This window comes from Bombina bombina, chromosome 5 (genome assembly GCF_027579735.1).
Source record: "Bombina bombina isolate aBomBom1 chromosome 5, aBomBom1.pri, whole genome shotgun sequence".
Lineage (NCBI taxonomy): Eukaryota > Metazoa > Chordata > Amphibia > Anura > Bombinatoridae > Bombina > Bombina bombina.
The window spans coordinates 308504597-308526106 of record NC_069503.1 but is presented as its reverse complement, the minus strand read 5'-3'; the positions used below and the strand labels follow the sequence as shown (position 1 = coordinate 308526106).

The following is a 21510-nucleotide window of genomic DNA, read 5'->3' as shown; positions in this document are numbered from 1 at the left end:
GCCCTTACAAAAAGAAGTTGACTGTCCCTTTAACCTCAGCATTGTCTGGATTTAAAGGGTGGTACAATGGTAGAACATTTTAGGTGTCAAATAACCGAGCATAATGGATTTGTTATACACCCAGTAATAATGGAAGATCTGATGAAAAAACGTCAAACAAAATACTGATTTTTAATTATTATTTTTTTATTGTTTCTTTTAGGATATTTTTTTTTTATTTTTTTTTTACAAACACCACTATCAATACTTAAAAGGCACTTAAGTTAATCAAAACAGAGATCTGATTATTTAGAAGTAAAATATGAAAAAAAAAATCAAGTTTTTAATTTTAAATAAAATAAATCTGAATGCCGACAGCATATCTTTTCATAGCACAAAGTAGGCAGGTACACAGAAAGAATACAATTCTTTTAATTCTCCGTTTGATTCTGACGAGACCATACTTCACTGTTGACTATATAGCAAAATGTACTTTTGCTGCTATCACACCATTGTCCTTAAATCAGTATTTAAGTTGGTTTAATCAGTTATGGTTGTATTTGAGACAAAGTTGATGCAATCCTGTGTTTCCACAAGCACTTAATAAAACCAAAGTCTATGGAACTCTTAACTTCAATTTTAGTCCTTACTAAAATATTTATTTTATAATTTAAATTACCTCAATGTCCACTTCTTGACTGGCCATACTGTACAAAAAGAAAAACACAACACCAAAATAGGTCCAGGCAATTATTAAAAACAAACAAAAAACAAACACATAACACCACCACCTTCTGCTATGGAGTTGAGCTGAAGATGGCTACCTTGTTGTAAAGGGACAGTGTACCCAGGCAAGCAGCAAGTAGAAGAGTTCATTAGATTTAAAACGGATGCAGGAACATCTTTTACAAAGGGCAGGGTTCTACCACCCCCGAAGGTTGATTTGTTTGAATGTATTTTGTTGTTTACATAGCTTTTCTCTAGCCAGTACTTCTGTACTGGAATTTTAGTACAGGTGGAGGTTTCTACAGGAGAAACATCCATTTAAAATGACAAGCTAAAAAGGTAAATGAGCCATTTGTAAACAAGTTAATACACTCCAGCAGGTAAAATGGATCATTGGAAACATGTTAAAGAGAAGACAATTTTGCAGTACACTGTCCCTTTTAAGTAAAAAAAAAAAAAAAAAAAGTTCTTGTACTTATAACGAAGCCCTCTGAAAACATGTAAAATGCATGTTTAATAAACACTCGAGTAATATACAATTATTTTAAAATAAAATAGAACAAAAATATAAATTTACATAACATATGTAAAGATAACAGTGGTTTAGATTTTAAAGTTAATGATTACTTATAGTAATTACCAATACTCAAAATATTTAGAATAAACTGATAAGGCAAACAATTTTACAGTAACTTTTAAAAAAACATATAGGCCAGCAGCACGGTTATTGTTACAGACGTTCCAAACAAACATTTTGGTAAACAAAAAATAATATGCATATATGGAAAAATCAACAAATGTAAGATGGGTACAATGCCCCAGCTGTACTGGTTGATATGGACTACCCTCTACAAGCCTGAAAAGAGAAGGTAAGTTTACTTGCATGCTTTTGTTTAAAAAATAAATAAATACTGGGAACAATATCCCTTTAAACATTCAAATAAAAATAACAGCTTGTTTGTGGTTCAAAGAGTTAAGACGATAATCTGAATTTGTAAATAAAAAACAATATTAAAGCAGCACGAAACGATATTGGGCTACATAACGAGTGTGCTCACGTCTTAACTGTCCTAGACTGCGGCTTTTTGCACATGTTGTGTTGCGCGCGTATTACAAGTTGAAAGTAAAAAGTTTACGATCAACCACTGAGGCAATGCGCACAAAAAGCTTAAGTTCAAATATTGTGACCGCTTTACGGTATTCCCCGCTCAATGGAGAGCGAAAAGTGGGAAAATCGCTAATTCTAACCCTTACTCGCATAAACCGGATCACATTTTCTCAAGTGTGCTAAATGGACATGAAAATCTGAAATCCAGCAAATGCGGTCTGCATACTTTCTATTTATTGCCCCTGCCGGCACCCTGGTTGTTGTCATTTTTTGGTTAGTGAGAGTGCAGTGCCTACCATTTCTGTATATAAAAAAAGTATAAGATATCGACAAATATATATAGGAATATCTATTTTAAAATACATAGCACATATTTCCCTATGTAAAGAACATTGGTATGTGAAATATTTACAGTAAATAGTTAAACACTATTAAATATTGCATAAATAGGATTTTACGTGTTTTCATCTACTTGACAGCAAAGGGCTCTAATGCACTTATATATGTATACGTCTGTAAATACACATACACACACATAATATTATTTAGACATGTCTATGTATGTATTTCTATGTTAAAGTCCTTTGCAGGCACCTGAGACCTAATATCTTTGAGCCTTTATAACTTTTTAATCATTTTTATTAGATAGTGTCATTTTCATTGTAACTATACTTTAAAATGTATGTTTTGTGCAACTTTTTCGTCTCGCTTAACAAGAGCTTTGAGGTCATGCTATCCTGACATACATTAAATTTAATTGCGCTCAAGCAGATGCGGTTACTTTCAACTTGTAATACCGCGCAACGTCAGATGTGTGCAAAGAGCCGTGATAAACCCCTTTTTGCTTCCGCACAACAGAGCACCACTCATAATCAAGCCAAACATGTTTATTGGCACACTACCATCTTATATATGGTAAATAATCTAATATTTATTTCTATGTCCCTTTAACTTAGAAGACATTTTTAGCTTAGAAAATAAATTTTAAAAGGGAAATGAAACCCAAAATATTTATTTCATGATTCAGATAGAATACACTTTACTTCTATTATTACATTTTCTTAGTTCTCGTTATTTTTTGTTGAAGAGATACCTAGGTAGGTAATGTGCACGTCTGGAGCACTACCTGACAGGATCTAGTGCTCTTGCTAATGTATAACATCCTTGCAAAACTGCTGCCACATAGTGATGCAGACACGTGCACACGCCTAAACTTACCTTCCAGCTTTTCAATAAAGGATAACAAGAAAACAAAGAAAATTTGATAATATAAGTACACTGGAAAGTTTAAAATTGCTTGTTCTATCCAAATCCTGAAAGACATGTATGTCCCTTTAACCAAGAAAAGAACACACGACAAATGTGAAATGTCTTGCACAGAATGTGGTAGCAAACAGATTTACTCTGGTAATTGAGGTTTTGTAAGGTGGAGAGAGTTGTAAAAAAACAAGGGAAATTAATCAAAGTCAACATGGGATATATATAAAGTAAGCAAGGGTTGGCACACTATGAATAAATAAGAACCACACAGCTTCCGGGGTGCTCCGTGCAAGTAACATACACAATTGAGAAATTATATGGAAAGACACTCACCGTTTGAACAAAGATGTCAATTTTATAGCATGACCTTTCAGGGTGGTGCCCCTTCATCAGACAGACAGACATGACATCTTTGTTCAAACGGTGAGCGCCTTTTTTATTTATTTTTTCCTCTACAAGGGGTAATACTCAATGTTTAGCTGCCTGTTTCTATAAAGGGTATTAAAAGATTAGACTATATTTTTTTCTGATATATTTGTGTCATAATTTTTACAGGTGGAATTTACCCTTGTGTTAAAGACGTCCTCCAAAATGTTTTAAACAAGGGGGTCGACCACAACCATTTAGAAAAAAACTTTTTTTTTTTTTTTAATCAAAAAATCACCATTAAAGTCTAAAGGATTGTGACCAACCTCAAGGAGTTAGACAGCTAAACATAGACCATAAGAAGCTACTGACTGAGGTATATGTATCCCTGACAATCAGACCTCAGCAAAAAGGATGTTCACAAGCTAAATAGTCCCAACATACTGTTCATTGTAATGTCCCTTTAAAGTCACTCTGGAACACGGGGCAACAAATCCCAGTAACAACCCCCCCCCCCCCCAAAAAAAACACGTATGAAGAAAAATAAGGCAAATGCACAATCTTGTTTAAATTGTAAAGGCCATGAAAAATTATGTGAGCTTATAAACAATTATCAATTGATAACCAACTTTTAACTCTACATGTAGCTATGTAAGCTTTACCTGGTTTCTCAATATTAACCAGGGCTCCGGCCTCTTATCAAATGTGGCCTTATTTGCAATCTTATTTGTGCAATCCTGTTAACATTACAACCCCATATGGGTAATGCCAACCCACTAAATATGCCAGGGCTTTCTATGTGTCCTTGGAACATTGTTTCACAAAAGAAAGTGCACAGGATGCAGTAACCAAAAATAAATAAAATCAGACTGACTATAAATTATCATTTTTTGCTGTCAACTAAACCTCTACTGCCAAAGTGTGTGTGTCACCCTTATTTCAAATGTTTATTTAAAACTCAATATGGGAGAGCGACACTGCTCTATCCAAAGGCAATAAGCACTAATGGCTTGGGGATTACAGCCTCTCACATGCTGCTCCCAATCTTAAAGGGATATTGAAACTGCTGGACAAAACTTCAACAGAATGGTCAACCCCTTCCCGCCCAGATTTATTCGTCTACCCAATGTAAACTAAGTAAGTAAAACATTGAAATTGCACGATCGTTCATGCAATTGCATGCTTTCATTGATGGGATCGTGTTAGGAGGGAGTGCCTATGAAGCTAGGCACACCCTCCAGCCCACAATCCTATTCAGGTAGCGCCTTTGGCTTTAGTACAGCCAAACAGCTATGACATTCTATGCTGTCTTAAGGGCTTTAAAGCCCAGAGCAGTAAGGACAGCATAGAACGTCATAAGGGCACAAAGGGGTTAATGCTTACCAGACTATTGTTTCTCCGCCTATGCCTACAGCTCTCTTCAGAATTGTTCTCTTATTTTAACACTTTACAGTTGCTGGTTGATAAAGCCCTGAATTGCCTTTTTTGGCCATCTTGGAGTTCTAATATTCTTGCACCTTGTAACAGAAGTTGTTAACATTCACAGTTCAGTGATGTTATTGGCTTATTCACAGCTGTATTGGGTGTTTTATAACACAGAGCACGAGGTTTACATTTTTGCAGCGTTAATACACAGTTTTAAATAACATATACAGAAAAAGGGCATATTAATATAGAAGAATTCATCTACTACAAGAATCCAAAGTTCCCACTCTGTATCATGCACAGTAACAAGAAGCGCACAATGCAGCTGTTAAAAAACCTGACACCTATCTGTGAATGCACACCCACCTTTTACAGAGTACTTAAAGAGACAGTATACACTCATTTTCATATAACTGCATGTAATAGACACTACTATAAAGAATAAGATGCACAGATACGGATATAAAAATCCAGCATAAAACTGTTTAAAAACTTACTTAGAAGCTCACAGTTTAGCACTGTTGAAAAGGTAGCTGGAAAGCCCACTGCAAGTGGGAAATATCAGACACTCCCCCTTCTTTTGCATATGAAAAGACCCTTTACACAAACAGGAGCAAGCTGGAGAAGGTAGCTGACTGTATTCTAATAAAACTTTGGGGCTTGGTTAGGAGTCTGAAAATCAGAGCAATGTTATTTAAAAATAAGCAAAACTATACATTTTTTTTAAAAAAAACAACTTTATGGGCTATATAAATAAATCTACAAAACATTTATGCAAAGAAAAAATGAGTGTATAATGTCCCTTTAAGCTCTATAATATGGCACCAGTAAGGGGTTCAAATTAGTTGTTGGCGCAGAATTAATAACAAAAGCATGGCGAGTAGTAACCATGCTGTTGCAGTTGTGCCCAACATCAGCTAAAGATAGTGCTTAAATGAACAGGGTAAGTTTAATTTAAAATAAGCATCTAAAACATGTTTTGTTCATGCATCTCTGTACTGTAGTTCCCTCCTAGGGACTGTGACGCATTAAAGTTCATGGGTCACTTCAAGGTCTCAAAGCTGAGAATACAGGTAGAAAACCCTTTATACAAACTGCTTGGGACGGAAAATGTTTGGATTTTGGAATATTTGCATCTATATAAAGGGAAAATTTGGAGAGGGGACGGACCAAGTGTAAACACAATATCTTATGTCATTTAGACAATATTTTTGATTAAAAAGGGATACTAAACCCACATTTTGTCTTTTGTGACTCAGTTAGAGCATGCAATTTTAAGTAACTTTCTAATTTACTCCTATTAACATTTTTTCTTTGCTCTCTTGTCATCTTTATTTGAAAAAGCAGAAATGTAAGGTTAGGAGTCAGCCCATTTTTGGTTCAGCACTTCCTGATTGGTGGCTACATTTAACCACCAATCAGCAAGCGCTACCCAGATGCTGAACCAAAAATGGGCCAGCTCTTAAGCTTACATCACTGCTTTTTTTTCCAAATAAAGATATCAAGAGAACATGAAAATAGAAGTAAATTAGAAAGTTGCTTAAAATTGCACGCTCTATCTGAATCATGAAATAAAAAATTTGGGTTTAGGATGCCTTTAATATTTAAAAGAAGATATATTATTAAAAAGTGTATTTTGGAATTCTGGATTTGGACCTGTATTCAGCTACCAGTAAACCAGACATCAGACACTCTTTGAAAAAGAATGAATGCATAATTAACCAGTGAAGCAAAAGTGCTCTATGATATAGGTATCAATTAGGCTTTGTAGCAATCTATCCTGTTTTACAGGTATGCGTAAATGGCACAATATGTACTAATGTGATTGTAAATACAGACGGTTTCCACAGCAATCTTTCTTCATTTCACTCACTTGACAGCATTACAGAATAAACATAACATAAGTAATAACATTTCTTCAATCACTTTCATCCTTCAATATTGATTATTGTGGGAAAAGAACAGAGTCTATCAAGCTTGAAAACATAAAATAATATAGGCTGTCGTTTGTGGTTATTTGCCCAACCACCTGCTTCACTTCAGTGCACAAGTATCATTTGAAGATTTTTTTTTTTAAATATATATATATATATGGATTTCACACTGCTGCTTGTCCATCAATAGCTTTGTCGGAAGGTTCATTTACATTTTGGTTCACAGTATTTTTTAGTGGTTCTGGGTTGTATCTGTATTTGTATCCATATGGTCGAAGATGATGAACCAAATATTCTAACTGATACATAGTTGTAGAATCCACATAGTGGTAAGAAATTGCCAGGTCAGAGCAGCAGCCGGGACCCTGGGGGGATAAAAATAAAAATGTTTTTTAAAAAAAGTATATAAAGTATAAATATATCACATATTTAATGTATAATAAACGTTCCTTTTTTTTTTTGCACTTCGTGAAAATCATATAGATTCAACATAGTGATTGACTTAATACTTTTGGTCATACACTTCAAAAGGCACATATGATAAGAGAAGGTCCGTCATCTTGGATCAGAGTTCTGTTTCATGATCCAGATAGAGAATGCAGGTCTAAGGAGATTTTACAAATTCCTTCCATTATTAAAGTGAAGGTAAACTGATGATGAATGAATTTAAGAATACTATTAAAAACAGGGGCACTTTCATTCATCAAAGTTTACAAAGCAGCCGTTTCGATTAAAAAAAAAAAAAAAAAAATTACCTTTTTTTCTTTTCACAGCCAGAGCAGCTTCCCCCTCCTGGAAATCCTCTCTTCACACGTCAGCAATGACTAATCCGGCTTCCTCCAATCACGGCATGTTCTCAGGCAATGACTACCCTGGGGGGAAAGCCGTGATTGGAGGAAGCCGAGTTTGTCATTGCTGACGTGTGAAGAGAGGATTTCCAGGACGGGGAAGCTGCTCTGGTTGTGAAAAGAAAAAAAAGTTAAGTTTTTAATCAAAACGGCTGCTTTGTAAACTTTGATGAATGAAAGTGCCCCTGTTTTTAATAGTATTTTTTAAAAAAACGGGCTTTCATTCACCAAAGTTTACCTTCACTTTAAATTGTGCTCACTCTTTTTATAAGTCAAGTATTCAATATAGTTCAGCACAATGTGATAAGGTGGTGCAAATCCGTCAGAGGTTCTGTACTTATCCTCTCACAATATAGCAACAGTTCAATAGACAGCAGCATTCACCAAAATCAACGTTTCGGGTGCGATATCGTTAGTAATGTCAGTATACACAGAGAAACATACCACCCATTTATAGGCAGGTCGATTAAGGTCCGTCCTTCAGGGTTATCTCTTTAACATCAATCATTATATACATTTCATAAACTGTACAAAAAATATAAAATTAAAAAAAATATATATACACAGTATCATTAAGGCCTATTAACAAATAGTAATTAGAAACAAAGCATCTCACATTATTTCATTAAAGAAACACTGTCAAATCAAAATATTTGTTAAAAGGATAGGAAAGTCAAAATTAAACTTGCATGATTCAGATAGAGCATGTCATTTTACGACACTTTTATAGAGCTGCAACAACTAATCGTCATAATCGATAATAATCGATTATGAAAATAGTTGTCAACGAATCTCATAATCGATTAATCGATTAGTTGGTTTGCAATTAGTTGGTCTGTGCACAACACCAGCTGCTTCACTCCAATGAACTCCTGCATATGGTATTGTGTTTTATGGTTATGTCCTTAGCCTAAAGGATGTTTACAGACGTATACTTTTTACTTTTTCAGGACAGCATAAGTTTACAACTACCCCTGGCTTATGTGCAACCCAGATATAATAGTCATCATTTGGATTGTTTATATTAAATCAGGTGATTTGGAACTATGCTTTTCATGATATAGTGCCAAGCTTGTTGTTTACACCTTGCCCCTAGATTGATGGGACTTATTTAAATTGATGTGCACTATTATCTGTTTGCACAATTATTAGCAGATCGCTTGCTATTGCTGATTATATGTACTGTATAAATAAATGTGTATGGCTTTGTCCTGTTATTGATATACAGTCCTTAGCGCTTCTGATTTTGTTTTTTATTGTTTTTTTATATTTTTAATAAATTGTGATATGTACCAGATTCAACCTTTATAAGTATATATTCGTTATTTTTAGAGCGGACTAGATATTTCCCCTAACCTTATTGCTGGTTATTTACCATTGCATATAGATAATCAAGATATTTTTATGTTAGAATGAAGTCAAGGGTTACTTTGAGAGGCCCCTTGCCAAGGTAGAAAACACTTCGCATTGGTGAAGAGCTAAAAAATATAAATATCCCACGTTGGTGAAATTGGCAAAACCCTACTTATACATCTCAAGAACCTCAACGCCATCTGAGTGCCTCTTCTCTGCTGCAGGAAATATAGCTGCAAACAGAGAACCAGCCTTAGTCAGAAGCATGTGGACATGTTGAGATTTTTGCATTTCAATGCAAAGTTTCTGAAAGAGTGAATAACAGAATGTTATTAATAGTGATAGTCTAACTCTTTCTAGTTCTACCTCTTTTCAAACAGTTTGTGGTTTTGTTTTGTTTAATTATAAAACTGTGCTCTGTTGCTTAAAAATTGAAGAAACAGTTGTGTTAATGTAAAGTTTTAGTCTGAAGTTTATATTTGTAACACTCAATATGTGGATTTTATTTAAAACATAGAAAACTATTATTGATTCTCTTTTTATCCGATTAGTCGATTAATCGAAAAAATAATCGGCCGATTAATCGATTATGAAAATAATCGTTAGTTGCAGCCCTACACTTTTAAATTCACTTTTATTTTCAAATGTGCTTTGTTCTCTTAGTATCCTTTGTTAAAAAATGAATACGCACATATCCTACACTAGTGGGAGCTGCTGCTAATTGGTGCCTGCACACATTTGTCTCTTGTGATTGGCTAAATAGATATTTTCAGCTTCCTGTCATGAGTGCAATGCTGTCCCTTCAGCAATGGATAAGAAGAGAATGAAGAAAATGTGATAATAGAATTAAATTGGAAAGTTGATTAAAATTGTATGTTCTATCTGAATCATAAAATAAATTTTTGGGGTTTACTATCCCTTTAAGTTGTATGGGACAAAAAGTGTATCCAATTTATGAATCCAAAATGCGTCCTTTTGTTTTAAAAATAGTTCAATATTCCCTCCTCTTTTCAATGGATTAATATGGTCAATAATCTGAAACTTAAGATGGCTGATGTTATGTCCAGCAACTAAATAAATGTTCTGCCACAGGGTTCTTGATCTGTTTAGTTCACTTCAAATGTTATACTTATGCTCATTAATTCTGTTGCAGACTATTCTAGTGGTCTCTCCACTGTAGCCCCGCCCACATGGGCACTTGATCATGTATATAGCAAAAATAAAAATAATGTTACAGGTATAAAACCCATTAATATTAAATATTTTACCTTTTCTAGGATGGGTGAAAAACATATTTACCCTTATTCAAACTATTGTAGTTGGAGCACCAAGACATGGATAACAGCCATTAATTATTTTCTGAGATATATGCTCAACTTTGACTGTCCTATGTCAGCTCTAACTAATTTATCACATAAATTATAACTCCTCCTGTAGGCTGGCATAAACCCACTCTTATTATATGCACACTTTCTGAGGCACCAGCTCCTACGGAGTATGTGCAAGGGCTCATGGGCTACAGATATAAGTCTGTGATTGGCTGATAGCTGTCATATAATAGAGGACAGCAATTTAAAGTGATTTTGTAAAATCTGTCAGAGAAAAAAGTGCCATTGCATTATCTTGTTATCATGCAATTCTGTTGTATATAATGGTCCTATAAACTTTCACAATTCAGACAGCCTATGTATGCAATGTTAAACAACTTTTCATTTTACTTCTATTAACTAATTTGCTTTGTTCTTTTAGTATCCTATGTTGAGCATACCTAGGTAGGCTTTGGAACAGCAAAAAAAAAAAAAAAAAAAAAAAAATTACTGTAGCCTAGATTTGAGACCCATCATTTTTTTTTTAGGGGATAAAAAAGTGTAATGCTCTAAGAAGTTATGTGCAATAATAAAATGCAATGGGCTAGATTACAAGTGGAGCCCTAAATGATTGTGCTTCCGCAAAAAGAAAAATGTATGCTTACCTGATAAATTTCTTTCTTTCCGGGCATGGAGAGTCCACGATTTCATTCCAATTACTAGTGGGAATTCAACTCCTGGCCAGCAGGAGGAGGCAAAGAGCACCCCAGCATAACTGTTAAGTGTCACTTCCCTTACCCATGATCCCGTCATTCGGCTGAAGGAACATGGAAAAAGAAGATAACACAAGGGTATAGAGGTGCCTGAGGTTTAAACCAAAAAATTGTTAAATGTAGAGAAGGGCGGGTCATGGATTCTCTGTGCCCGGAAAGAAAGAAATTTATCAGGTAAGCATACATTTTGGTTTTTTTCCTATAGCATGGTGAGTCCACGATTTTTTTCCAATTACTAGTGGGAACCAATACATAAGCTAGAGGACACAAAATGAAAAGAAGGTAGAACAAGACAGGTGAACCTAAAGAGAAGGCACCACCGCATGAAGAACTATTCTCCTAAAGGAAGCCTCAGCCAAGGCAAAAGTATAAAATTTGAAGAATTTGGAAAAATAATGCAATGAAGACCAAGTGGCCGCTGTGCAGATTTGCTCCACAGATGCTACATCTTTGAAAGTGCAGGAAGAAGAGACAACCCTAGTGGAATGAGCCGTAATTCTCTTAGGAGGCTGTTGTCCAGCTGACTCATATGCTAATCAGATAACATTTCTCAAACAGAGAGATAGAGCAGTATAAGAGGTCCTCAGACCCTTACGCTTAGCAGCGAAAACAATGAACAGGGCAGACTGCCGAAAAACTTTAGTTGTTTGTAGATAAAATTCTAGAGCATGCACAACATCCAGGTTGTGTAACATGTACCTTCTTATGAAGAAGGATTTGGACAAAAAGAAAGAACAACGATTTTTTGATTGAGGATATGATCAGATACCACTTTGGGAAGAAATCCCCAATTTAGTACGAAGGACCGCCTTACTTTCCACGATAACACTTTAATATCAACCGAATGCATAGGCTCAAACGGAGCCTGCTGCAAAATTTTAAGAACAAGGAAAAGGTTCCAGGAAGGAGTAACCAGAATAAAGAAAGGCCTGATTCTGACCAAGGCCAGAACAAAAATTCGAACACCTGGCAGACCTTCCAGACGTTAGGACAAAAGAATAGACAAGGCAGAAATCTGACCCTTCAGAGTATGGACTGACAAATCTTTCTCCAGGCCCTCCTGAAGAAAAAAGACAGAACGCAAGGAACCCTTACTCGACTCAACAAGAAAAACCTGTTGATTCGCACCAATACAGGTATGTACGCCATACCTTATGGAAAATCTTACAAATAACAGGCTTACTTCATCAAATCCACCAACCAGATCCTGCGATGCCAGACAGGAGCTATTAGAAACACAGACTCCCTCTCCTGATTGGAATGAGTAAAAAGACTTGAGGATGGAGAGCAAAAAGAAAAAACAGGTAAATCAGACTGAAGATCCAAGGCACCACCAGAGCGTTGATCAGTGTGGCTTGTGGATCTCCTGATCTTCAGCTGAATCTTGGAAGCTTGGCGCTTCGAGCGCAACGCCAACAGATCCAACTAAAAAAAAAACCTACTTGAGGGTTATCATAGAGATACTTCTGGATGGAGAGAAGGTTTGCTTGCTCAGAAAATCCGCTTCCCAGATATCCACCCCCTGGGATGGCAGAGAGGAGACAATCGAGAGATTCTGTATACTGGAGAATGCGGGACACTTCCTTCAAATCTAACTAACTCTGAGTACCTCCCTGGTGGTAAATGTATGCCACCGAGGAAAAGATTTCCATTGGATCTGCAAAAACACATCAAAGCAAGTTGAGACCAGAAAGAAAAAAGAACAGAGAACGCTCTCAACTCAAGGAAGTTTTGAGAAGAGAAGATTACTCTCAAGTCACAAAACCCTGAACCTTTAAAAAGAGTCCCACACCACTTCCCAGCCAGACAGGCTGGCGTCCACGATCACAATCACCCAGGATGGTATCAGGAGCATATACCCTAAGACAGATGGTTCTGCGAAATCCATCAAGAAAGAGAATCTCTAGATAGGAATCCAGAAATATCCTCTGCAAGAGATCCGAGTGGTCTCCGATCTCCCATCCAGGTACTGACCGAGCCTGGCCCTGCTTAACTTCAGAGATCAGTCAGTATCGGGTGCTTTCAGGGCAGTGTGGCGGTAAGCCCTGTGATAGAGACAAAGAGGATGACTGGGGATTATGGTTAAGGTAAGTGACATTTAACAGTTTTGCTGGGGTGCTCTTTGCCTCCTCCTGCTGGCCAGGAATTGAATTCCCACTAGTAATTGGAATAAAAATTGTGGACACTCCATGCCATAGGAAAGAAATGGGCAAATTTGCCGTTTGCAGGAGCGCAATAATTAACCAGCTCCCAAATTAACCAGAGATTAGATCTATGGTTAATTTTCTAAAAGTGCCCTAAATGCCCTCAAAATATAGGGCATTGTAGTTTTGTGCACTAGGCAGTTTTGGGGCTTTAAAGTTGGTGGGAGTGGGGTGTTAGAATTTTTTTTTCAATACTTCCATAAACAAAATGTTAAGTCTTTTTATATTTACACTTTTTGAGTCACCAGCCCCTACTGAGCATGTGCAAGAATTAATAAAATATACATTTATGACTGGCTAGTGGCTGTCACATGATGCAGTGGTAGTGGAAATAGATATAACTTTGAAATGTGTTAGTCTAAACTGCAAATGAATAGTAGAATTTTTTCTAACACATTTCAAAGTTATGTCTATTTCCACTCCCACTGCATCATGCGACAGCCACTTCAATAGCACTTCAAAAGACTTCCATAGCACTTAGTCTGAACTGCAACTGAGTAGTAGAAGTTTTTCTAAGTGCAATTGCATTGTCTTGTTATCATGCATTTGTTGATAATGCAAAGCTGCTGTATTTACTGATCCTTTAATATTAAATTGTAATTATATATTATGACTCAACTGTCAGATGTGAAAAAAAGTGTATTACATTTTTTAGTGATATCAATATCTTGAGAACTACTGACGTTAGGAGCAAGAAAATTGGCATGTAAACTTACTTTAATTATAACTTTTCTAACAAATTCTGTTTTTGCGATATAGGTATCCTCATAAATAACCCTTCTCTTTTCACCCCCCCCCCTTTTTTGTGAAATGGTAAAACACAGGTTTCTTTATTTTTAAAGGAAAATCTAAAATACCAATTTTCAAGTCTAACATCTTTGGTTTTTGAGATATAGGTATCCTCAAAAAAAATATTCACCCCCCGGGACGCAATTTCCAAAAATCCTTCCCTAGTGGGTGCCTATGTCATAAAAACAACGTACCTTCCAAAATTCACGCTCCTAGGTTAAACTGTTTGAGCTGGGCGATGACATATACACATACATACATACATATATACAAACACACACACACATATATATTTATGCGAAAAAAGGGGGTAAAGTTCTATATTCAATCTCTGATCCCAAGGCTCCTTTTAAATAAAAGTGGATCTCCCAAAACCACTTAAAAAGAAAATGGGTAAATTTGTAGATGTGGAAAAGGGGCGCTAAAAGCTAGGGATTAAGGAGGGTAATAATATATAAATACATTCCAGAGGAGAGGAATCCTAAGCCAGACCCACCTGATTGGTGTAGCAGCACACGTGACCATTCACATGTGTGAGTACAGAGTTGATTGCCCGTAGTGACCGAGGACGCTTAAAACAATAGAGAGAGAAGACTCTTTCCCCAGTGTCACTTTGGTGGTAAGAACTGCCCAAATCTCACTCCAGACGGAGTCCTACACCCAGGACGACCCTAATAAGATTTCCCGGGTAAGCCCGGCTGGTGAAAAATCTTTTTTTGAATAGTTTGTATTCCAATATATTAAGCCGAACTGGAAGTAACTTATTTACACTCTCCACTGACTTTTTGAATTCTCAGTATCAGTTTGATACCTTCTTCGATACAATCTCTACCAATACAATTGCACAACTGTGTTTACAAATATCACTAATAGTATACTCAGAGACTTTGCTATATGTACATCGTGCACATTAATATCAGATGCTTAAATCAAGTCTTTTGTCCTATATGCTAGCTTACATTCACGCTAGCCTTTTTTATCTTTGTTTTTTATATCGTTGTGGCCACAACCTACTTATTCGTAATTTATGTCTATTATATTTTAATATGCATAAGCGCATATATTGAATTTTATTCTGTAAGTTTTATTATAAAAGAAATATGATTTATGCAATATTTTTGTTTAAAGGACCAGTCAACACATTAGATTTGCATAATCAACAAATGCAAGATAACAAGACAATGCAATAGCACTTAGTCTGAACTTCAAATGAGTAGTACATTTTTTTATAACAAATTTCAAAGTTATGTATATTTCCACTCCCCTTGTACCATGTGATAGCAATCAGCCAATCACAAATGCATATACGTATAGTCTGAATTCTTGCACATGCTCAGTAGGATCTGGTGACTCAAAAATTGTAAATATAAAAGACTGTGCACATTTTTTTTAATGGAAGTGAATTGGAAAGTTGTTTAAAAGTACATGCTGTATCTGAATCATGAAAATTTAATTTAACCTGAGTGTCCCTTTAACGGTATTCAATAGGCATTTTTTATGATTGATACAATTGTTACACTTTTGTTCAAATAGTATTTACTAGACAAATTTTAGGATTGATACAATTGCCAAACCAACCTAGATACAATTACACATATATTGCATCAATATATTAGTCTACTATTACCTAATAGGAGCATCAGCCTGATATATCATAATTTTCTGTTTAAATTTATTTATATATTATAACCCTCCTTAATCCCAATCTTTTAACGCCCCTTTTCCACATCTACATATATTTATGTGTTAATATGTGTGTATACACTTAAATTAAGCAGCAATTTTAAATATACACATATATGACTGACTATCGCTGTGTTACATACTTCGCTGCGCAAGATTCTGATGCCGTCTGTGACAGCATCAGAACGAGGCTCCCAAAAGGAGCCTATGATAGCTCGCTCTCGTGAGTGCAATGCTTACTAGCAATGTGAATACATTTTAGTTTGCTGGTATTACAAAGTGGAGTGCTAATACACATGGTTAAAGTCGGCTCCAGAGCAGCAGTGCAGTACTGGGAGCTAGCTGAACACATCTGGTGAGCCAATGACAAGAAGCATGTGTGCAGCCACCAATAACTATCTACCTCCTTGTAATATGCTAAGGAGCAGCTATGAACTATCTTTGTATCCTTTGTTGAAAAGCATACCAAGCGCATAAAGCCAAATCTGATAACAGAAGTAAATTGAAAAGCTTCTTAACATTGCATGCTTAAGCTATTAACTTTAAAGTCCTTTTTAAAGGGGCATGAAATTTTAAACGAAAATCCACATAAAATGTTTAATTATAAAATAGTGAAAAATTAAATTACTTTATGTATTTTTATGATATAATTTTGCTTGCTGAATAAAATTTAGTTTTCCACTTCCAATGGAAAGGACGGATTGCCTCCTAAAGAAATCAGAACTATTATAGTGCTTGCTTGATATTATTATTTACAGAAATACAAGTTTAACTGTCCCTAAATGGCCACAACAAAAGAGAGAAACACTGAAGAGCCTTATCAAAAAGAGTACATCTTTGAGCTGCAAAACAATGAACAAAATCGTAAACAAAATTACATTTATTTTGTATAAGGATCTTTAGCAATGCTATTAACATTCTAAGGCCGTTACGACGTTCTATTCTGTCCTAACCTGGTGGGGCTTTAGCGCTAGAATAGAAGGTCCTAGCCGTTTGGCTGTCCTGAAGCCAATGACGCTTCCAGGATGGGATTGCGGTCAAGAGGGTGTGCTTAGTATCATAAGGACGCTCCCTGACCCGATCCCATCATTCAAATCTCACGATTTCAGGATTTCAATTGGTCTATATCGGAACGTTGTGTTTTTTCAGCTATTGCTGCTGTTGTTTTTAACTTATCTTCTCTCTGCACCTAATATGGAGACAGGGGCTACGAGCTTACACCCCTCAGGAGGAGCAACAAACTTCAGTGATGAGGACATAGTGAACACAGACACTTTTATGCTCACTGAAGATGACGCAGAATGCATCCGCAATACTACTGATTTACGTGAGTTGAGAGGGGATACCCCCATTGATATATATCATAAGCTTCTAAATTTGAGTAAACGTAAAATAGACTATAACTTACCCTCTGTCTATCTAACTATCACAAAAATAAATTAATACCTCAAGGTTTTAGAATTAGCAATGTACCCACACTAGGTAGATCAAGTGCCGAGTTCTGTAGGAAGTGGTGTTGCATTTTAAATAAATGCTCCTATGATTTAATTCTACTGACTATTGAGGATGTCTCTAGGGCGGAAAGAAGGATTCAAATTTAAATTGATATAATAAAAACTGAGAGTTATCAGGTTTTGGTTGATGATAAGACAGATAACTGGGTCATGAAATTAGACATGCTGATCAAAAAAAATATAACAGTGAACTATTGGCTTTTAAAAACAGAAAATTGTCTACTGTAGAAATTGACTACAGGGAGAAGCGTATTTATATGTGGCTTTATGGTAAGGAAGACAGACCCAGGGACTACAAACCCAGACGACGTACATTCACTAAATCAAAAAACATTGTAGATACAATTGATACCAGTAGTGGTGAAAACTCTGGTAGTGACACAAGCACCACAAACACCAAATCAGGGGGTGCACATTCCAACACTGGGAATATCACTTTAAGGTCAGCTAATAGAAATCTACAAACACAGTCAAAAAACTTAGAAGGAAGCACATTAGACGAGGGGGGGCACAAAAAGAAAACCCACATACAGGAAACAGACATAGTCCTTAGTTCTAGACCATTTACTGACGACAAGACCAAATTATTAAATAAGGGTCTTTATCTACACTCCGAAACACCACTCTTTTCAAACTGCAGTGGATATTTATCGTTTTCAGAGACATTTGAACATTAAAGAGTTCTTGACGGATAAAGTGCCTCTACAAACTGACACTGGATTTAAAACACCATCTAATTTTGACCCACCTACATCTAATCCATCCATTAAGAGTTTCTCTAGAACGATACGTTCAGATTGTAATGATAAACCTCTCAGACATACCTACTCTAACATTTCCAAACAGGAACAAATAGCACTAACTACTCTTATGAATGACAACACTATCACCATACACCCTGCTGATAAAGGGGGCGCGATAGTGATACAAGATTACGAGGATTATAAATTAGAGGCAATACTATGCAGACTGGGGACTCTTTTCAACACCCGAATAAAAACAAACGTTATTCCATACGACATCGCCTTACGTGCAATAGCACTTTTGTCATTTATATACTGATCTGTCCATGCTCCTTGTTTTATATGGGCACAACGATCACCCCATTCAAGGACAGGATGGCCAACCACAGATTTTCAATCAGAGAGGTCAATCTGATCTTCCAGTTGCACAGCATTGTTACCCAGAAACATAATCTGTCAAGCTTGCGATGCATGATAATTGATCACCTACCACCACGGAGGAGGGGGGGGGGGGTGATCATGCCAGAATGCTATTACAATTGGAATCCAGATGGATTTACATGTTGGACACAGTGTCCCCGAAGGGACTGAACATAAAACTTGATTTTGGGCCAATAAAAAATGTGGATGCTCTCTTCAGAAACACTCATCATAGATGAGGAGTTTACCTCATCTACTAAAGATCCATCTTTCCCCTATTAGGTGCAGGGGGACTCTCACATACACACATTATATATATATATATATATATATATATATATATATATATATATATATATATATATATATATATATATATATATATATATATATATATATATATATATATATATATATATATATATATATATATATATATATATATATATATATAATCTATATACAGGGAGTGCAGAATTATTAGGCAAATGAGTATTTTGACCACATCATCCTCTTTATGCATGTTGTCTTACTCCAAGCTGTATAGGCTCGAAAGCCTACTACCAATTAAGCATATTAGGTGATGTGCATCTCTGTAATGAGAAGGGGTGTGGTCTAATGACATCAACACCCTATATCAGGTGTGCATAATTATTAGGCAACTTCCTTTCCTTTGGCAAAATGGGTCAAAAGAAGGATTTGACAGGCTCAGAAAAGTAAACAATAGTGAGATATCTTGCAGAGGGATGCAGCACTCTTAAAATTGCAAAGCTTCTGAAGCGTGATCATCGAACAATCAAGCGTTTCATTCAAAATAGTCAACAGGGTCGCAAGGCACAAAATAACTGCCCATGAACTGAGAAAAGTCAAGCGTGCAGCTGCCAAGATGCCACTTGCCACCAGTTTGGCCATATTTCAACATCACTGGAGTGCCCAAAAGCACAAGGTGTGCAATACTCAGAGACATGGCCAAGGTAAGAAAGGCTGAAAGACAACCACCACTGAACAAGACACACAAGCTGAAACGTCAAGACTGGGCCAAGAAATATCTCAAGACTGATTTTTCTAAGGTTTTATGGACTGATGAAATGAGAGTGAGTCTTGATGGGCCAGATGGATGGGCCCGTGGCTGGATTGGTAAAGGGCAGAGAGCTCCAGTCCGACTCAGACGCCAGCAAGGTGGAGGTGGAGTACTGGTTTGGGCTGGTATCATCAAAGATGAGCTTGTGGGGCCTTTTCGGGTTGAGGATGGAGTCAAGCTCAACTCCCAGTCCTACTGCCAGTTTCTGGAAGACACCTTCTTCAAGCAGTGGTACAGGAAGAAGTCTGCATCCTTCAAGAAAAACATGATTTTCATGCAGGACAATGCTCCATCACACGCGTCCAAGTACTCCACAGTGTGGCTGGCAAGAAAGGGTATAAAAGAAGAAAATCTAATGACATGGCCTCCTTGTTCACCTGATCTGAACTCCATTGAGAACCTGTGGTCCATCATCAAATGTGAGATTTACAAGGAGGGAAAACAGTACACCTCTCTGAACAGTGTCTGGGAGGCTGTGGTTGCTGCTGCACGCAATGTTGATGGTGAACAGATCAAAACACTGACAGAATCCATGGATGGCAGGCTTTTGAGTGTCCTTGCAAAGAAAGGTGGCTATATTGGTCACTGATTTGTTTTTGTTTTGTTTTTGAATGTCAGAAATGTATATTTGTGAATGTTGAGATGTTATATTGGTTTCACTGGTAAAAATAAATAATTGAAATGGGTATATATTTGTTTTTTGTTAAGCTGCCTAATAATTATGCACAGTAATAGTCACCTACACACACAGATATCCCCCTAAAATAGCTATAACTAAAAACTACTTCCAAAACTATTCAGCTTTGATATTAATGAGTTTTTTGGGTTCATTGAGAACATGGTTGTTGTTCAATAATAAAATTAATCCTCAAAAATACAACTTGCCTAATAATTCTGCATTCCCTGTATATATATATATATATATATATATATATATATATATATATATATATATATATATATATATATATATATATATATATATATATATATATATATATATATACACACATATACACACACACATACACATACATATCTATCTATATCTATGTTTTTATATTCTTTCCTTTTTCATACACTATTACTAGCCCTCCATACTATACTGGACATTGCGCTGTATACAGCTTGACATCCACCACCTAATATACCAATATATACCAACTGAATTAGACCGATGGTTGAACCCGCTATATGTGGGGCACGGATTGTTAATATACTTTAGGGTTGTAGTATATGATCATCAGAGTACAAGTGTGTATCACCTGTGTCTAATGTTTCACCATTTTGCATACAGATACAATGCAAGCTCTTTATACGCATAACGATACAACAATGAAGGATGGTACAAAAAAATTGAACATTCCACTATATGTGGAACACGATCTCTGAATATCGTCTTTGAATTGACGGAAGAGCCCGTGTATAGTATCCACTTACACTCCCATTGACTAATGTGGATTTCTGATTTGTCTGACTCACGACTATGGGACGTATACCTACATTCCCTCAGTGACCGACAGACATCTGATTTGTCTGACGCACGCCTGTGGGGCGGAGAACTGCGATTATAATGACGTATATGCTAAATAGCCAAGAGGCATTCACGCTGTAACAAGTGACAGTGTTTACAACCTAATACTCCAATCAGCTGCAAGTACCATGTGGTGGATGCCTTACGCTCTAGAGCGAAGAGGATACGCAAACAATCTTAATTTCTTAAAGGAGGGGCTATAAATTGTGGCAGTACAGCCAGTTCAAACACATCTTCCTTGGGGCATCACACAGATGATGTACCTACCCTGAAGCATCACCACTTCCAACTTGGGACATTTGATAAAGATGCTAGTACAGCATTGAAATGTCATGCTCACCCTGAATTTTTAACTTTGGATCATTAAAAGTAAATTTTTATTTTCAAAGTCCAGTGAGTGCTTTAAGCCATTTATTAGAGGTGAGATAAGAAAATATTTTTTTTTTCCATTTACATAAGTAAG

General features: G+C 36.2%; 1 protein-coding gene across 1 annotated transcript in view; it reads right to left on the bottom strand.

Moving 5' to 3' along the window:
• Window positions 1–165: 165 nt before the first annotated feature.
• Window positions 166–21510, bottom strand: part of C1GALT1 (core 1 synthase, glycoprotein-N-acetylgalactosamine 3-beta-galactosyltransferase 1) — a 47040-nt gene continuing 25695 nt past the window's right edge. The window contains exon 3 of the mRNA XM_053714087.1: window positions 166–7163. Coding sequence (XP_053570062.1) covers window positions 6963–7163 — 201 coding nt within the window. The 3' untranslated portion in view covers window positions 166–6962. The remainder of the gene's footprint in view (window positions 7164–21510) is intronic.